General features: G+C 36.0%; 1 protein-coding gene across 1 annotated transcript in view; it reads right to left on the minus strand.

Annotated features, from left to right (window-relative positions):
- LOC104538929 (activating signal cointegrator 1 complex subunit 3-like) overlaps positions 1-18,627 on the minus strand; it is a gene marked incomplete at its 3' end in the record, with an annotated part of 145,929 nt that extends 127,302 nt beyond the window's left edge. The window contains 3 exon segments of the mRNA XM_010182310.1: positions 13,840-14,423; positions 18,077-18,227; positions 18,482-18,627. Of these exon segments, the coding sequence (XP_010180612.1) occupies positions 13,840-14,423; positions 18,077-18,227; positions 18,482-18,571 (825 nt within the window).
- Positions 18,628-21,080: the final 2,453 nt, after the last annotated feature.

A 21,080-nucleotide genomic window follows, 5' to 3' on the forward strand; every position in this document is an offset into this window, starting at 1 on the left:
GACAGATTATAGATGTAACAATTGGTTGTCATCAGAGAGGTCTTTAGGGTCTGTCCATGAAATCAGTTAGCTTTGAATTTTTGGATTTTACTTTGAGTCAGCAATTGGAAACAAATGAACTAAATACAAAGTTAGAAACAGGCAGATTAAAGAAAAGTTGCAAAATTCTAGGAATTCCCCCAATAAAAACTTTCAGTTTCACTTAGAAGACAGATGATGGCTGAGTAAGGAAGCTGATGGAAAAATTTTCACATGTCTTTGGGAAAGATACTTGCATAAATATAATGCATTCGTGACAAGTTCTTACTCAACATTGAGCTTTTGGTTGCTTTTCTCATTGCTATGTTTGCAGTGCTGCAAGAAATGTTAGAAATCTAGATCAAGCCTCATAACACCTCAAAGACACAACACGCTTTCTCTCACTACAAAACTTAAGTAAAGGAGTTGACAGGAAAGAGGAAAATTTACTGACGGAAAGGAGAGGGACCAGCTCTAAGCACCAGGATGAAGCCTCGCATCTTTTGGTTCTCACTGTGGCTCTTTCATAATTTCTTAAGTTCCATCCTTAAAAACCAGCCCTCAAACACCATTCGATTTGGTTTCTTATGAAGCGAGACAGCATGGCTCTGTTTTCACAAAATGACAAAGTTTCCTATTATCCTTGGGGTTTCAACAGTCCTTGGACATCAACAGAGCTGTATACTTCTGACTCGTATTTAAAAAAAGAATGTCCCAACTAGAAAAAGAGAAAACTGTATCAAAAATAACAGGATTATTTTTTATACATTAAAAGGGAGCAGATAAGCTCCATGGTCAAGAACAGCGAGACCCAAGCTTTGTATTGCCTGAATATAAAATTCTTGGCAATTTTAATAAAATTACAAAGAGAAGAATATGAGCTTGAAAAGCCAGCCTCATGCCAAGTTAGAAGCTTTGATGATAAGATAAAGGTAGAACACCACAGGGGTGATCCACATATGCCTGTACTTTCCCATAATGGGTACTGCTTTTATGAACTAGGTAATGGGGAATAAGCTTTGTGATATGTTAATTTGTTAGGGCTAGAAAGCCCTTTTACTGAATAAAAGGAAGAGCCACTTTGACGCTTAAAACCAAACAAGTTTTATGAGACAAGTTGCTTTGACATGAAAGTATCTGAAGCAAGGATACACACACAAAACTAAAAACTAATGTTATATTTTCACGATACACTAAGAAAAATGCAGATTTAGTTACATCAACATAGTATCATATCCAATTTATTTCATGTGGTGTTGCACATACATAGCAATAAACATTTAAATTAGCTAGTTTTAAGTCAAAATGGATGTTAAACAGTAGCTTTTGAACTGTTCTCTCAAAGAAGCCTCATGACAAGAACTACTCCACTATTTTATAGATTTTAACCAAGAAATAACTTCTAAGGACAGCTTGAATTCTGTTTATTTTCTACTATGTAAACAACTTCCTGTGGTACACTTGTGTGTGACAGTTAAGAAACAAGCCTAGCAAATTTACTAAACTGTTACATGAAAGTAATACAATAGCAATAGAAATTCAGTCTGTCCTCAGGAAAGTTTCCTTGCAAAAGTCTTTTAAATTGCCCGAAGACAGAAAAGGAACCACACTAAATTCAGGGAGGTTCGGAGATGAAATTTTGTAATGACTTCAGGGTGGACTTACATAAATAACACCAGAATAGAAAGTAGGAGGAATGTGAACTATTAAACAATCACTCTCGCTATGAGCACTTCCTATCCAGATACTTAGAAAAACTACTAGACATCGCGCTTCCATGTTTTATAATAAGCCTCTAAACTATGATGCTGAAGCTTGCTATTCATAACCATTTGTAAACATTCAAACAAGGGTCGTAGACAGGTTTCCCAAACTTATAGCTAACTTTACGATCACTACTAGATTAGTAACAATCGCTAGTAGAGCTGATTGAAGAGTTCACCAGGAGCAAAAGTTTAACATTGCTGGAAGTCAGATAAGTACTTCTATTTTCTTCTGCCATCAAAAATAAGGCACTTATAACTTTTGAAGCGCCTTACACAGTTTTTAGATAACATTTTAATTTTCACTTCAGACTTTGATCAATATTGCAAGAAAAGATATCAAATGAATGGTAGTTCATTAATAATGAAAAAACAGTACCAATAGTAGAGAGTATGTAACAGTTACATGGACATATGGATAATTCCCATTACTAAAGAGCACTGGTAGTCTAGCTATGCCCAATGTAAAAATGGATATTGAATATCCATTGAAAGCCCTAGCAGGCAACTGAATTTCCGTGTCCAAATGGAGCAATTGTGTAACTCACAATATCCCGAAGAACATCTCACAAGGAGCAGACAACTGCTCTGTGTGTAACAGTTCTCAGAGACGATGCTCATGTACATTTCTTAACAGTGAAAATGGCTCAGTTACAGCAAAAGCCAAGTTAGCACTGGAAACAAACTTGCCTAGAATTTGAAAGTAAACCAGAGCTCTTGGTGATATTGTTCCTCACTGAGAAGAGCCAATATTTACAAAACGTTTGTTTTATCCTGCCAGTCTATTGCTATCCTCTTCCTCTCTCCGAGTGCCTTTTCCCGCAATCCACAGTCCGTTGATTCATTACTCCCACACTAAATATGTTTGTACTACTGCTACTTCTTAGCATCAAACCAGACTGGCAATTATTTTTTCACATTTCATTTCCTCAGTTTTGCATGCTTTATTTCACATGCCACCTTCTATACAATGGACCTCCTGTGAACCTTTTTCCAATTATTTTTTAGCACCTCCTATTTATAGTAATGATGAAGTCATCCTCTGAAACTCCTTTCCCTATCAACAGGCAATCTATATTAATATATTCTGCACTTCAGATCAACTATGAAACGCAGTTGTAACACCGAAAGTACTTGGCATTACTTACAATGAAGGTCTTTAAGGTCTTTACAGAGGGATATAAGCACACAGATGTGGATGTTCTTTGAAATATATTCAGTCAAAATAATGTTTTCTGGTTGTAGCTTTTTTGGTTTTTTTTTTATTTAAATGTATACATAGCATGTTAGGATATTTAATGTTTAATTTGATTACTTTGAGTGAGGAGAGTCAGTAGACACCTTACTCCAAAATTCCACTTGCAAACCCCTTCACTCAACTAACTTCCACAGTTTTGTTCTTTAATGAACTTAACATCAGTAAGGAAAGGTCTAATAATGACTTCTACATAACAAAATATAGTACCACGATTTTCTGTTATTCTTACACGTTGCCTCCACAAACTTAATCTCCACAAACTTCTGGCTTTAATATACATTGCAGAGTAATAAAAGATTAGTAAGACATAACTATCTATATAATATGGTAGTTGTACTACTATCTATTATATACATTATAAAAGATGCTGAAACAGAGAACGCTTTTGTTGCTTTTCTGCAAAGTCCATGCCCAGAACAGCTCCAGAACAGCATTAAAGTGCTAAGTTTAGAGGCCTGGAGAATTTCTGCAGCATGAGAGAAATATACGCCCCAGATACTCAGTTTTGGCACAAAATAGACAAGATTTTTCCCTGTATTAACCATAGAATGTGTCGGGTTGGAAGGGACCTTTAAAGGTCACGTAGTCCAACCCCCCTGCAGTGAGCATTTCTGAAAGCTGTTTCACAACATCTTTTGTCTGATGAATATGATGAATAACTAAGTAATAAATATGATAGCTCATAAAAAATGGTTCCTGCTCTGAAGGTGTTCAGTCAAAGTTTTTATGACAAAAAAGCTTAATGTAATCTAACTCTATTTTTGCATTTTGAACAAAAAAGTTGCAGTATGAATACCCTCTGCTCACACAAGCATTCAGTCTTTGTTAAATGTTTTACCTAGTTATTACTACATCTGCTTATATCAGTTGTTCAAGACTATTTTAGTAACAGTGTAAAACTCTTTGGAATAAACTAGTTAAAATCAGTAAAGAGTAGTTAACCGGCACATCTGTAACCAGATATCCAGTTCCTCTGTGGGAAAGTCTCATAAAAATGCAATGGCAACATAATATTGGAGCTTCTCTAACTGGCAAACACTTCACACGCCACTTAGAAATAAATGTTAGCGCAGTCCTATTTTGTAACGGTGTTATGTTGCTGGCTGTGCCTGTAAAATATCAGCTATACATATACATAGTTCAGAAATAATCTCTGTAAAATAAATTAAAAAGATAAGTAGTAGAAGACCAGTAGTAAAAACAAAACCGTTTTGAAATCAAGGACAAATGTCCAACTGATTTTTAATATGCTAGCATTTTATCTGAGAGGTTTTGTCTTTGCACTTACACATGTTTAAATATTATTTCAAAATATACTAAATTTTCCAATTTCTTTCACTTTGGACAATCATGTCAGTCATTTCACCACTGACTTCAGCTTCTGGCCAATTTCATTTTCTCATTCACTAACAAGCTGTACTGTTTACTTATGCCTAAGTACATTGTACTATTTATAATATTCCAACAAGTGTTTCCCATTACATTTACCAAAGATTATATACTAAAACGACTTTCTATTGGCCTCAAATTCTGCCAAATTGCATTTTGACACCAAAGTTGTCTTTCTCCATCTAATAATGGCTTGATGAAAACCATGCCAGGAAAACAGCAGCCTTGCACTGGGGCTCTTGGAGCACCTTTGGTTGTGCTTCACATGAGTCAGAAAAGCTGCAGCTGGGAGTCCTAAGCCTGAAGAGCAGCAGCTTATACAGAAAAGTCAAGCTTTGGCTTTGACAGGGAACAGAGAACATTCTGGGAGCACTGAAGCACATGCAATTAGACTGATGTGCCCAGTTAGTGACAAGTAAAACTGAGTTTCCAATAACAGAACATTCATGTTTGATATTTGGAGGAGCTAAGCATTTGCAAAGTCCAATATGTGGCATTCTACAAAGCAGCAAAAAAGTTGATGCTTCACGTCATGTTTTGCTTAAGGAAAGGAAAGTACACATCTACTTTCACACCTGCACACTGCACTTTTCTGATGGAGAAGGTCAGCTTGTAACTAGGGGAATGGCTTCACAGCATATGCAAACAAGCTCCACTTGCCCTCTGAGCCAAGCAGACTATTAGTCAAATATTGAGCCAGAGCCAATTGCACTGTGCACAGATAATGCAGCCTGTTTCTCTACAGCATCTCTCTTGGAGCCTGCAGAGAACGTCAGAAGACTGATCTCAAAAACAGCACCTGAGCGCCACACAAGTCTCCAAAAAATGAAATGTCAAAGCACTTTTCACAGTCAGTATTAAAATGTCAACTGTGAAGAGTTCAAAGTTCTTAATATAAATTACATCTTCAGTCCGCTCAGATAATCACTCTCAATACTGACCTGAGAATTATTAAACTGAATTCAATTTAGAAATGAGAGTTATATGTTTCTCAGGTTATCAAGATTTTGGATACTAATAGCTAGAACATAGAGTTTTTATTTGTAAAGCACTGAAGTTCTGACTACTCTTGAAAGCAATGAGCAAGAAGTCAGTCAATATAGAGACCAGTGTCTGCAGCGTGTGCTGCTGACAAACAGCGTAGAATCACTACTAGAAAACAAAACCTACACACACTTGCTTAGTCTTATTCTGAAGTAATGTAATTTTATAGTGACAATGCTCTTTCATTCATTTACCTGAAGTAGCGAGAAAGCACGTGCGACCTGTAGGAATTAAACAATCTTTTTGTAGCTGGTTTGCATTATAAGCTCTTTCCTGTTGAACTGTATTTCAATGTCGTTTCACAATGTTACATTTGTCTTAGGTTACACTTGGAAAAAATTAAATGTTCACATAAATAATGTTAGGCTTTTAAAGGGTATTAGAAATTTGGTCATGTAAATTAAGACTGTATCTGTTTTCTCGTAAAAGAATAATCACCATTACAGATTCCGGTTTAATGCAGAAAACAAAATGAATGATTCCTCTCAACAACAAATGTCCGTTATTTATAGATACTTAATTTAGGAGACCAATTTAACATATCTGAAATCAAGGTCACTTTAAAACCTAATTGAGATTACTTGCAACACAAGAAGTATTTATTTCCTGTCTACCATAATTCATTAGTTAAGTTACACGTAAGGTTAAAATAGAAGTACTTAAAAGGCCCACTCCATTCACTTACAAAATTCTACTAACAAGAAACTTGTTACAAAACAAGGTTTAAAACTTAAAAAACCACAAAACTTATTAGGGTATGGAATACTTTACACTTGATTTCAATGCAAGAAATCCATCAAGGAAAATGAAGACAAGCTAATGCAGAATTAGCAGTAAATATAGCAGAAGAATTTTCTCCAGTTGAAATGTCAGGATCACAGAATGGCTGAGGTTGGAAGGAACCTCTAGGGATCATCTACTCTCCAGGCTTGGAGACTCCACAACCTCCTGAGCAAACTGCTCCTTTGTTTGACTATCCTCACAGTAACAAAAATGTCATGTTTATATGGAACATCCTGTATTTCAGTTTATGCCCATTGTCCCTTGTCATGCCACTGGATATCCCTGACAGGAGTCTGGTTCCATCTTTTTCACTCCCTCACCACCAGATCTGATCAGATCAGATCCCCCTGAGCCTTCCCTTCTCCAAGCTGAATAACTGCACCTCCCTCAGTCTCTCCTTGCATGCTGGATGCTCCAGTCCCTTCATCATCTCTGTGGCCCTTCACTGGCCTCTCTCCAGTAAGCCCACACTGGACAGCACCCTACACCTTTCAGATTTTATTTGTTCATCTTGCTGCTCACAGCAGGGCAGTAAATTGCATGAGTGTAATATTATTTAACTGTTAGCTTTTTCTCTGTGCTGCTTGCCTTCCTCTCCATTTTATAAGCAAAATGAAACAAGTATACCTATCACCAAGATAGTAGCAACAATAGAGTTAAAAGAAATTTAGTTGATTAGATGTCTTTTCAAGAACAAGAGGCAAGTACTGTCCACAGTCAGTCTAGACACACCTTTTGTCATGATCAGACCATCATGTGAAATTCAGTATCACCATCTTCTAATTTTAACTTTTTCAACTTGGGGGCAAGAAAACTTTATTCAAATAAGAGGGGACATTATCAAAGTTAGTGATGGTAATCCAAGAACTGTGGGGCTTTTTGAAAAATAATCGTGATAGATCAAGGTGGTATTTATCCAGCATCACAAAGTACTCTTTCCTTGCAGCACTGTAGAACACTGAGTGGAGTTTTCCCCTCAAAAAAATCCAAACACAATAGTGAACATTATTCAGGAAAATTTAAGGGGTCTTATCTCTTTTATCAACCTACCAGTTTATAGAGGAACAGACTACCCAATACTTATATGGATATCACAATTTAATTCAGCAGCCAATATTAAAAAAAACCCAACAAACAAAAACAAACCACCACTGAGGCTATGTTCTTAAAAAAAAAAAAAAAAAGCATCTTTCCATAGTATCCATAATACACATGACAGAAAGCTTTCTGAGTGGGGGGCAGAGGGGAAATTAACTTTAACCAAAGGGCTAGGGGAAAACACGTATTATTTATTGACTACTGAGCAGTATAGTTTCCATTCTGATCAGAATTAACACCACTGACCAGTCCTTTTCTATCGTGAATGACGAGCCCTGTGACTTGCAAGCTGCAACGAGGCTGCTACTTTCATTGGCAAATCTACTGCTTCCTCCTCCCCAGAAAAAGTTATCCCTGCAGGCTGAAGGATACAAAGTTCTAGAAGTACAACTTAGTCTTCAAGCATCAAGACACTGAAATCCAAGTTTGTCTAACTCAGGAGAAGTCTTTATTATCTGTGAATACCTTTTCTTTTCCTTATTTAACTGCAGCCCTCATTGAATAAGTTTCATTTGTGAATTTCCTATTAATAACGAACTATGTATGCTTCCAAAAGTGGTGATGCCATACTAGATTTGACTGGGTAGATTGGAAGGACTTCTTAAAAGATGACTACAGAGGGAAAAAACCCCAAAACCAAACCAAACTTACCTCCTGCTACGTGTTTCTTTTATTTTTTTGGCTCATATCTCCACATCAGAGAGTTTTAGTGTCTTTTGCTTTGAAAGTATTCAGGTCTGTTTTCCACTCCAAGGTCCACGAACCAGCTGACTTTGCTATCAAGGTCTCTTACTGTAGCACAAATTTCCCTTTTGAAAGGGAAAGTTTGACTCTTAATAATTAAGAGTTTTAATTACTGACCTGTTATTTTAATTCATTTCAATTTTAAAATTGGAATTCAAGTTTGTCTCTGCTTAAAGAAATGTATTTGATTTTGGATATAAGGATAAGATGGTTAAAGAGAAAGGAGTATGAATAAAAATGACTGCGTCAAAGCTAGGAACAAAATTCAGCTCACTGTTCTTACAGTTTGAGTCCAAGATAAATTTTCATACATCCTCAAAAACTGACACAAGAAGTTTTGGGTCAAGGAGCACACATCTGTAAGTGCAATTATACTGTGGATAAGAAAGATATAAATATGATTGGAGAAGAGTTAAAAGGATATATTTTGAAAGACATCAAAAAGGCATGCAGGTAACTGGAAAATGGCATACATCTAGCATGGGCTTACTAATGATACGTCACTTGGTCTAACACTTCATTAATCTAGAAAATGAATAAATAGCAGTTGTCTCACATCTGGACTTAATTTAAAACATTGCAATTTTCCACGTGAGGACTTGTTAAATTCATGAAGATGAGCACTAATGGAAGAATTTAAAGTTGGCAAGGAACTGCCTGAAGGGTAAATGAAAGGAAAAGCAGTGCTGAAAAGGCATAGCATCGTCTGGAAAATAGTTACAAGCACAGTTCTTTGATGCTCATTTTTTAAATTGCTTTTAAAAAAAGAGGACAACTGTAGCACAGGAAAAGTGATCATAAAACCAGCTCTAAATAAAGCTAGAAAGCAGATAACAAGGGTTCATTTTAACTACCCAGGCAACAAGACTCTGGAGCAATCTTGAGGGGAGAAATTGGAACAAACTTTCCCACATTCTTTTATTAATGAGTCTTCCTTAGTTTAAGATACTGTATCACCGACAGAAAAGGTCCCTTCCAGATTCCATGAAAGTTTAAATAGATTTTGCTTTCCTTTACTCTTCTGTACTTCTTTTGCACAAAGGCTGGAGGCAGACACACAGGAGCTTCCTGCCAGTTCGTTGAATTGACAAATTAGTTAAGTTCCCCTTGCTCAACTTGATCCCAAGAGCATTTACAGGTTTGACTAACAAAGTATATTGACAGACATTTATGGTGGGATTAGGATAGGGCAACAGAAACAGTGTAGATGAACTCAAGCGGGGAAAAAAAATCATTATATCACCACCAGTGACAGCGCCAGCAGAAGAAGATTTACAGGCAGAAGTCCAAGAGGCACCAGAGCTCCACATAACAGAGCCTGGGGAAAACTGTACACAAGCCTGTTGCTCCATCAAGCATTCAGAGACACACAAACAACACACTGAAAAAAAAAATCCTACTTAATGAAACAACAAAATAATGTATTAACTTCCATTCTGAAATGAGCATGAAAAGAACTGAATTTCAGTAATAAAGTTGTGACCTTTCAGCTCTAATGATGAGTGTATTGCTGGGTGGATCCATTAAGGAACACATACAGGAAGAGCTGCTGCCCAACTCTCGACCTCTATTTTTCTATCATACGAACTCTATATTCCACAACCTGTACTCCTCTGATTTCAGGTCTACTTTGATTTGACAGGAATATTTTTGACCCTTGAAGAAAAGATTCAGCACCTTGAAGCTACATGTTACTACCCTCTGGTCTCTTACTGTAGTTTTCATCACCTGAATGTTCTCAGATGCTTCTGATAACAAGGAAGAACTCATATCTTACTTTTTCTGTAGGAATGACAAATAATTCTTCTTAGAAATGAAATAAAAAGGAATGTCTGTTTCCCACTGTGACAGTTTGCAATTCAGCTGGATTGTATTTAACTGATGGAGGCACTGGATGCTGTAGTTCAAGTACATGTATATGTTACCTTTTAATGCAGAGAGCTGGAAATAGCTACAATTATAAAGCAGAAGGAACAAGCCTAAGCAGTAAGCTTCTTGTGTCTTATTTTATAGGTAAACAACTGTATCATATATAGAGATAAGTAAACACATGTACTGCTCACATAATACGCAAACTACTACTTGCAATGTCATTTTCTTGAAACAGTTCTGCTGTTTCACATCATAGACTAGTGTTCTTTTAGACATTTATACAGCATTTAACATGATTTAGTTTGGTAAACATCATCTAATCTAATATGCTGGACGACATTAATGTTTCTTAATTTTATTTGGGCAGAGTTCTTTCCTTGGCCTGAGATGAATAAATTGCACAATTTTTCATAATCTATGCAGTGTAAACTAGATCTTAACACAACTGATTGTGTTTCCTTTCTTTCCTCTAGTTATTTTATCTCTATAGGAAATTTCTTCCTGTTTTGTTACGATAAAGGAATAATGCACCTCTGCATTAGTGTAAAAATAGAGATAGGCAACTCCAAAATAAAATTCAGAAAAATTTTGCACAAGAACTATCACAAGAGTTCACAGAAGAAAGAGACACATCCTCCATGAACAGCCTGGGGTAACCAAAGAGGGACTAAACTCCTCCAATTTTTTCCTACTTATCTTGGGAGAGGTTAGGTGGCAAGGTTGCTAAGTCTTCATTCTGAAAGCATCACATACTAGAAACAGTACTCGAATTGAGGAATGTACTGCATACCAGAAAAAAAATAAAAAAGCATGATAGTTTGTCATCCGCTTTTTCTTCCTTTTTTAAAATAACAGTCTTGTTACCACATCATTACCATTTCATACTCATCAATAAAATCTGACATACAGTGAAAAGCATGCTCCAGTAGCTGTCATTTAGCTTTACTAGACTTTATGTCCCCAATGAAAAGCACATGTCCTAAACACTTAGAAAATAAGTTATAATTCCCATATCACTCCAAGCACAAGAATCAATTTTCCTTTAATTAAGAGCCACCAGTGATGCGCCAGATAAACAAACTGTCCCAAAGGAAGTGAGGAATGTTCTTAAATAGTGAAAACAAAGAACAAAGTATTCTTCTACCTTGGCAACCACTTTTAAATATAAGCCAAACGGTGCTGGAGAAAGCAGCTCATTTAAATTTCTTGTAGAGTTCATTAAGTAGATAAAAACCTAAATAGCATATATGTGTGTGTCTATACATACATACACTACAAAAAAAATCCCCAGGATGTTACCCCTGAAATAACCTAAAAATGCTCATATTCTTATGTGATCTGGGATCTTAATAAACTTTGCTTAAGGATCAAATGAAATTGTCTTAGAGAAGTTCACTTGCCAGTGTCCTCATCACCAGCATGTTTAATAATAAATATGCAGTGGTATCTTTTCAAACAGAAGAACAGACACAGCCACTGTTTTAAAATACGAAAACATATGTTACAGATCTGGATTTTATTCAGAAATAATTATCCTTTCACATCAATAGTTCTTCTTTTCTTGGTTTCTAAAGAAAAAAAATTTGTATACCTTTAGCATGTATGCATCATCCCAATTAATATAAGATTTTCAGTATGCATGATCACCCACATACTTGTTATACCATCTCATATGGCAAACCTATGACCTAGTTCTAGAAGTGGATTATCTTCAGGTTTAAAAGGACTATCTGCTCTTAATGATGACACCAGCAAAATTGCTATAATTAAAAAATTAAAAATCCTAAGCAATGGCAAAATCCAGAGCCCAGAATAAATTTTCAAGTCCTGATTACTCTTGCAGAGAGCACAATACAGCTGCCAACTAGCTTTAAACAAAAGGTGATCGGGTTCAAATTAGTCTTACCCCCCTTCCTAGCCCCCACATTGTGCAATGAACAATTAATAAGATCGTTGCACGGAAAGGCAACGTGGAGGCCAAAATAAGGAGAATGGGGAGAAATTTTTTTTATTCCTAACAGTTCTTAGAAACCCAAAATAAGGGTTTAAAAACCTGAATAAAGGGAGGAAATTCCTTTTCCCTCTAGTAACGCAAAGAAAATTATTTACTCTTGGTAAATATCTTCAAGAAAGTAAGTGTACAATTTTTTCCTGTTATCAAATTAAAACTCCTGTAAAGCCATCAAATCAGAAAACTTTCCCAGGAAGTCTTTGTTCCACAAACCAAAAGGAAAGGAAGTATTTATTGGCGATCTACGTAAAAACTGAGAGCTTGCACTTTCTGCCAATTGATTTAGCAATTCATTATGAACATGAAGTTGCAAAATAACAATAAAGTTATTTCTTCTTGCTTAAGGTGAAAGGGTTCAAGCATTTCCTTCAACATTTTACACATTAAACTTAGGTATTAAGTAGGCACTATGCAGAAGTATGGAATTATTTCTGCATACTGTGTGACTACATCTGAAAAGTCTTTTGCTGATGGAGGAAAAAAAAAATTTGAAAACTTTATTTCTGTACAGTTAATAAACTTCAGGTCCCTATGGCAGCCGAATGTACTCTTTTTTATATTTCACTTGACATGCAAGTTTCTTTGTCCAATCTTCTTCTTCAAGATCTGCTCAGTCTTCTATTTTCCTGTGTCTTCCCTCAATACAATCACCCAAAACAAGTAAGTGTTTACAGACATGCATAAAAGTGTTATTTTTCAAATATATTTCTATGCAGTAGAAATTAGATGAGCTTCCATTTATATGCATATTTAGTTTCTCAAATTGGAAGTAGTTTATAAAAAAACCTACTATACAGAAAACAGCTCAAAGAACAGCTGAAATGTGGTCTACTGACTACCAAACAAAACAAGAATATGACTTCAGCAGCTATATCATTATGCAATAGATATCAAGACAGTTATCTAAATCTAAAGTGAAATATTTAAGTCCTCAATCACTTAACGTTTTTGTTGCAAAAAAAATCTGCAATTATAATAGGAAAATTCCAGCAAATTTTCATTATACTGTCTTTCACAGGATTGTCTATTCCTACCATCAATTGTACTTCTGTAGCAATTTTTCAACATTTACAGTCTTTTCTGAAAAGTCTGTTTGAGAATTTAAGTACTGGATGTTTTCAGGAGAAGAAAGCAGAAGAAGTCAGGAAAAATAAAAGTAAACAACAGAAAAGTGCACAGGTAGAAGCAATTCACAAATTGCAGGAATTCTTTCCCATCTCCATTCAAAAACAGTTGTCTTTTGCCTAGATGAATACAATCATCTCTCCTGCACATGCCTTGAAAGCCTCTCCACCAATCTTTAATCACGCCTTTCCCTTTCTACCACTATGCTTATCCTTCAACTCCAGTCTCTCAGCAACTGTTCCCTCTCCCTCAAGCTTTCTCTGTTCTCCCTATGCTAATCCCTAACCTTTTCCATACAGAAAGAAACAGAAGTGATATGACAAATTTTTTTAAGTAGCACCACCTGCACAGTCCTACAATTTTCCTTCCAGCAACAGGATGGCTCTGACGCTGGAGATGGAACCTGCCCAAGAAAGTCAACTTTGGTTTGGCTTTGCAAGTTCTCACACTGTTCCATGGCAGCTTAAATTGGCTACTGCTCTAAAAAGAAAATATGGAGAAGCTGAGCAAATGGCCAAAAAAATTAATAGCCTGTCTGTTAGGGGGAAAGGAGACAATTCACATAAAATTCATGTTGCATCCATCTTCTGCCTGATAAATTGAGATGCCGCCATGTAATTTTTATCAAGACAAAAAAAAACCAAACACAGACAACACTTGGATAAAGTTTGTTGGCATAATATGAAGTAATTTTATATTTGTGCAGCATTCAAATAGTTAGTGCACTACTGTACCTCATTTTGAAGTTCATCACCACTTTTGGTAGAGGCAAGCATCTCGTACAAAGTACAGCAGAGGTCTTCTGTTGTTGGCCCTCCAGGGGTACCACCTTGAGATTCATTCAGGTACTTTCCAACTTCACACCATAAAAAAGAATCATCTACTTTTTCCAAAGACTTGAGATCAGATTTCTCATCACAGTAATTCTGTAAGTGATTCAGCTGGTTATTCAGAAATTTGTTATAATCTAAGCTTATAATTTTCTGCGCATCAGCATCACCATTCACAGGCAGCTCCTCAGAGTGATCCAAATCATGCATGTCAAATGAAAACACTATATTTTTACCGAAGAACACTCTGTTATCACCATTTTGCTCTTCAGCCATCTGTATGAGGGCTGTAAGCTGTTCTTCAGTGAAGTGAGAAGCAATCCGACATGTGGCATTACAAGCTGCAGTAGCAGATGATGATGGAAATGGCCCAAACATCTGCTTGATCGCCTTTGTCTCATCATGGCCAACACATTCTTTCCTATAAAATGTCTTAAAGAGAAAAACAGCTCCGCTTTCAATTGCTTCTTGTCCATTTTCAGCTCCAACTGTTAACAAAACCAAAAACAAATGTAATATCATACACTACAAACTAATTCTCTTTCATTGCCTATAACATAACTGTATTCAATTTCTTGCTGCAAGTCTCATCAACAGAGATATGAAACGAAGACGATAACAACAAGTAGCAATTGTTGCAAGGTACTGAATTATAAAAGGTATATGATAATAGAGCATCTGTCTTCATTATCCTGCAATGTACTAGAAATTCATATTAAGGATTACCAACGCTTTCTTATTTTTTCAAGTATGAGGAAAAACTTGCCTGAGGTCTTAAACTCACAGTAGTATATTTATGAGCTTTTTAAAGGTAACAAATATCCACTTTGTTTCTATGTTTATTCACTGCCTGATCTCAATATTTGTAACAGACTAAACATACAGAACTCAGCTGAGAATTATTACATTCTTTTTAGTAAGTCCCAGTAGAATGGCAAAAGAATGTGTTAGTTAGAAAAACTGCTCAAAGAAATTAAAGCAAATAAATGCATGAATTTAGATTTGTCTCTACAAAATATTGTATTATGGAAATAAAAATATATTATTAGAGAAAGACATGAATTTGCCTCTTACACAGATATTTGCAAAGGTATTCAAGGAAAACATAAGCAAAACCATCATATGATAAACCGAAATGTGACTACTAAACAAGATTTTTAAAGTCATCAAGCATAAAATAAAAAAAAAAACAGCCAGCATATTGCTTTTTTTCTTTGTTTTATATGAGGACAACATGCAGAATGTTTGGGGTTTTTTTTAAGTTTAAAAAAATGTGTCCTAAAAAGTTAGGTAGGTTACTCTAACGTTTTCAGTAGAACTAGCATTTCTTACAAGATTGCATAATTTTAAAAACATTTTAAAAGCTTACTGTGAAGACTTGCAAGATACTACTGTTAGGATGCCTTTATCTGGTCAATTCTTTAGCTATATCAGAAGTGACCGGCATAGCTTCAGAAGAAAACAGTACGATTTAAGTGATAACACTGGTGATTAATGCCCAGCACGGCTAATAGAAAAGAACTATTAAAACCAAATATTTATTTTAAAAGGAACAATCTTTTAATGCCTCAGAAAGGCACTTCTGGCATAGTAAATAGAGTTATCTTCTTTTCAGTAATCAGAAGTGTCTTGTGCCTGCCTCTGTATACCTCTGCTATTCAGTTATGGGCCTATGCATCTGCTCTACTATGTCCCCATCTTCTGTCTGTTAAAAAACTGTTAAAATCAGTGGGAAGATTTTTGAATTACTTTGACATTGTTATGTGTGACTTGATTCAACTTAGGTTAGATTCAACTCTAGCAAAAGCAAGGGTTTTTTTGCCCCCACAATGTAACAAGAAAGAACAAAAGAAATGCGGCATAAGCAGATAGAACAAGGCTGAGAGACTAGAAACATAACACATAAATGGAAGTGCCTAAAAATTCAGTATTGCTCTTGAATTTTCCTGTGGTGCACTTTGAAAAGCAGAAAAGTTCAGGGAGGGGATTGGAGGTGATATTTACAGCGTAATTAGATACCTACACACAGAAGATACATGACAAAGATACACATGCGTACAATAGATACAAAAATATATCTCAAATGAAAAAGGTGTTTCAGCCGCCCTCTCAGCATTAGCTATATAGGAATCACAGGAAAAATACCAACCCAACATCTGAAAAACCTACAGGCCAACATTTGGCTGCCTGAACCTCACTCATATTCCTAATGTACAAATACACGTAACTATTTAAAGTCATTTGTGTTGGAACAGAAGTACATATTACTAAACAAAAAGAGCAATTGTACTGAAGGATTTCAGAAAATTCTCTTCAGTTTATCATGTGCTGATTCTCCTTTATTATCAGTATCTCCTATTCGTGGAAGCATCTCTTGATAAAATACTGCCCCTCTCCTTTTAAATACAAGGAGCCAGCCAAGACAGCAAGAGCTGTACTACTTGAAGTTACTCTTTCCTTTTTGTTTTTAAGCCAATCAGATCATTTCAGTAAGGGACACTTTCCTTGTAAAGTGGATCAATACTATAGCATCTGTTGTCTAGGCTGAGATTTCATTTCCTTGAAATTAAGGTAAAACGGCATACAAGCAGTTCCCTTTCTCTGCTACACATTTCTGATGATGATGTTTGGAACAGTTCTGTCAGTTCAGTTTGTCCCTCAGTCGCTGTAATCCATTCTGGTTTGTGTCTCTGTAACATTGCACAACTTTATCCAGAAGTGTCAAAGCTGACTGCTTCGTAACTTTTTATAACTAAATAATCATGCATTTGTCTTGTCCTCTCCACTCCATCAAACAAAAATTTACCACTATTACTTTCAAGTCCAAAGTCTTTCAATTTGCTCTACCTACCCACCACACTGGACACTGGGCCTGCTATTAAAGTTTGGAGAGAAAAAAAAAAACAAAGAAAAAAAGAAAAAAAAAAGAATAATGTTTTTGCAGCCATCTCAGGCAAAAAATGGAAATAAACAAAAAAGACAAATAAATTTATAGTGAATACTAGTTTCTGTCATTAACACAGAAAACACAAATCTGCCAAATTATTTTCATAGATAACATATGCAGCTAAGAATGGCAAATACTTTTCTTGTTTATGACCTTTGTTTCCCTCTGGTGTCTGACATTTTGTCCTACTTGCTATATTACATATGATGTTACCTTTTACAGTCATCATTTATTTGTTAAACCTAACTTAGCCAACGTTTTACTCCAGTACCTCTCAGGATTAAACTATATCCAGTGGATATTTAAAACAAATGCAGATCTTCTCAACTTATTCCAAGTTCCTAGTCATGGGCATAAATATTTAGATTAAAGGAAAATGACACTGCCATATTTCTCTCCAGCTCTGACTTACATAGTCTGCTGTGCCTGACTGGTAATTGAACCAGGTCCTTATTTAAACATCAGTTTTCTTCTCCAAGGTGAGTCTGATGTTTAGGTACAAAATATAGCTTGCAATGACTTCTAGATGAGCAGTTTTTCCTCAAAAACACACAACTGAGCTTTTTCTTACATTACTTACAAAAGATAATTGTAATATCTAAAATGAGAACAAGTATGGAAAATAACGGGGGTTTTTTTGTTCTGTTTTGGGGTGTTGAGTTTTTGTTGTTTTTTGTTGTTTTTTTACATTTTTATCTGCCTGTGAAGCAATCCAATTTTTCATTAAACCAATCATGTGTAATTAAAGCAGATAACACTAATATTGCTCTTTTCTCACAGTAGCACCCCTCAAAAGAAGCTGTTGCTTTTGCTTACGAAGGGTTGATCACGAACCACACCACACACTACAAAACGATACTATGTAAAAGCAAGACTATCCACCTAACAACGAAAATGTATTTTAGCATAAAACAGAAGACCAAATATTGTGTGTGTGTATATACATGTGTGTATATACATGAGCGTGTGTGTGCATACCTATATACACATACACACATATACACACACACACACACACACACACATATATATATGAATGATTAACTGGAGTTTCAAAAATACTTCAGGGCAAATCTGGAGTCAAGGTAGAACTAAAATTGTACCAGGATGCAAAGTATGCAGGTGGAAAGCAGCCTGACAAAAACCAACCCAACAAAACAATTATTATTAGACTACTAAAGAATGAAAACATACCTATTTGTTTTGCAGCTTGTAATATAGCTTTTAAATCACTATTTACAGTTTGGTGTTCTTTTTTGTCCAAATTGTCATCAACAAACTTTATTATCTTCTTCCAAGTAAGATCAGACTTCAGCAACTGTTCATGTAGTTTTGATCGTTTAGTCTGAAAGTGCAAAATATTTGGCGTTTTCAAATTAGTATATGGAGGTTCCTTTAAAATTAAACACCAGATAAAGAAAATCCTATTTCCAATTGCATTCACTATGAAGGAATGCACAGGGAGCTATACACACTCTGCCCAGTCTTTCTTGCCTACTCTTATAAAATAGCAACGCAAATTAAGTAGGCAAACAATTCTTACTATAAACACACTAATAATTTACAATTATGCTTTGGAAAAGAAAAAAACCTCTTTACCGTTAAGTCAGCTAATTCTTCACTGTAATCCTCATGTTTAGTGACATTTGAAAAGGAGCGTAAAGCGCCTGTAAGACGAGGCAAGGCCATCTGTTACTCATTCAGTGATCCATAGGATGAGAAATTAAATCCCAGTTCAAGCACCTAGATAAGAACAGAACAAGTAACATGGTTTTGTTAATGCTGTAAATACAAATTCACATCACAAACTTGAAAGACCTTTCTGAGCAAGCAGAACTTGGCTGGCACTTCAATTAAAGAAGTTAAAAACATGTCTCTCAAATTGCTGATAATCAAGAATCAACAGAAGGGGGTGAGAGGCACAGACAGAAGGCAAGACACGGTAACATGCAGAAGTCACTCAGCAGGTTCTTCTTCACTCTCCTCCAAAAGAAAAGTTACCAGCAACGAGGCAAAGTGGCAATTACCCCTTTAATACCACTAGCACAAGAGTATTACAGTGAAATCTATGTAACTGAACTTCAGCTCCCAACAGCAGTAAGTGATTACAACCTACGGGAAGATTTCCTCTGAACCAGCCCACACTGGCAGCTTTCAGATCATTAACAGCCTCTGGCGCTAATTCAAGGGCACCCATCTTAGCCATTTTTAACCAGCAAAACAGGCAAAGAAAATTACAATAGGGAAAAAAATAAAAAAAGGTCATAATATGCATAGCACTGAACTATTAGAGAGATGAAAGGAATAAAAGGGTTACCGGAAAACTGAGAAATAAGTATAGCTCGGGATGTTTTCATCTCGAAACAAGAAGCGCACACACACTTACACAGCACGGGGCTCTCTCCAGGACTACAGCCCATCTCTGCGCGTTCTGATTTCCTGTGTGCAACAGGCTCATACCTATATGGCAAACACAGCTGTTCTCCATCTGAACTTGTACTCCTTCCAAGCCTTTTACTGAAACTGTTCTCAAAGTTGTTTAATTTCAAAAGGTGCCCATAGCTGAATTGTTTAATGAACTCTAATGCACAGCTGCAATTTCTGATGGTAGCAGATAGATACGGATTTAGATTATTTTTGAAACAATTAATGATACCATTAGAAACCTAATAATCTGCATCATTCTTAGCATGTCTGAAGACCATCGGCCTTCCAGAATTTAAATAACGTCAACCAGAGTTAATAAAATTACTTCCCCCATCATATACTGTACAGAACTTCCTGCTTTAACCCAATTATATGCAACATTTTTCTTCATTTAATGACTGCATTTGTATTTTAGCTATCATCTTTGCAATACAGCACAAAAGCAAATCCAGTTGCAGCGTTCCAGTCACAGACAGAGAAATCTCACTGACTTGTCAGGTCGCCTGTTTTTCTACCTTGCATTATGATGCTTTTTGAGAAAAGCTATCACAACAGCTGGAATTTTGGAGACAAATGTTATAATGATGAAGCTACAAAATGCAAAAATATAAAACCTTTAACTGTGAAACGGATAGAGATGACACGTTCAAATTCAAGAAGACACTGGGGCTTTTGAGATTTTTTGTGGATATATGACATGTAAGTCATACCAGTGTAACTTCTAGTGCAAACTGAATGTAATCATTACATCACTACAGAAGAGAAGTTACAGGTCCAAAATTTCAGGGAATCTAATCCAACCTTTTTTGCTTGAAAGGAACAAAAAATGTAAACCACTCACACTGCTGCAATGACAGCATTGCCATTAGTTATTAAAATTCACTCAATTTTGCCTATTTATTTCATACCTACACTTGAATACCTTTTTCTATAGAATTATGGTCCTTTACAATAGCATAAAACAACATAATTGTAATATTATCTTAAGTGTCCTTTCTGAAATAACTTGCACAGTAATTTATGAAAGTTCAAATGCATTTTTAAAAAGTGCACTTTTCACACACACTTTTAGGAGATTTTAAAGCATCTCCAGCAAGCCCATTTGTTGGGAAATCAAGTTTTAAAGGAGTGCTTCTTTCTTCTTTATTCACTGAGTTATTAAAACTTTCTGAAATATAAAACATGGAACCCCAGAGGACAACTAGGGCCACACCTCCCTGATGGCAGACTTGGCCAAAGAGCCAAATCCAGCCCCAAAGCCCAACAATTAAGCACATATTAATAAACACTGCTCCACACATGCCTATGTGCTTACGGAACTTGCTGGCCTTGGAGGGGGCACAGGTTTAGAACAGCAGCCACCCAAGTCTTCTGCACCTCATTTATAGGCAGACTCCACAGATGCCCTTCAATTCTGCAGGAAGACAAACAGTAGCTGATCCACTCTGAAGGCAGGCAGGTATCTACATCAGCAGGCTTTATGGGAAAGCAGGTAACTACTTTTTTTACAACAAATGTAAATTTACACTGCATCTCATAGGGCCACAGCATTTTTGATACCATTTGTCTTCCCTCTGCCACCATAAGAGTAACCAATTCCTTCAGATTTATACAAGCCCGCAGCTTGGTCTGAAGCATCTGTACTACCAAAAGATCCTACTAAAGTCTGCTGGTTTTGAAACAAGGCCCTCAAAGGCAGCAGCAATTCAATCCTATTTATCATGTCCCGTATATAGAGATGCAAGACAAACTTTCACCATCCTTCTGCCTA

Source organism: Mesitornis unicolor, unplaced genomic scaffold (assembly GCF_000695765.1).
Source record: "Mesitornis unicolor isolate BGI_N332 unplaced genomic scaffold, ASM69576v1 scaffold9834, whole genome shotgun sequence".
NCBI lineage: Eukaryota > Metazoa > Chordata > Aves > Mesitornithiformes > Mesitornithidae > Mesitornis > Mesitornis unicolor.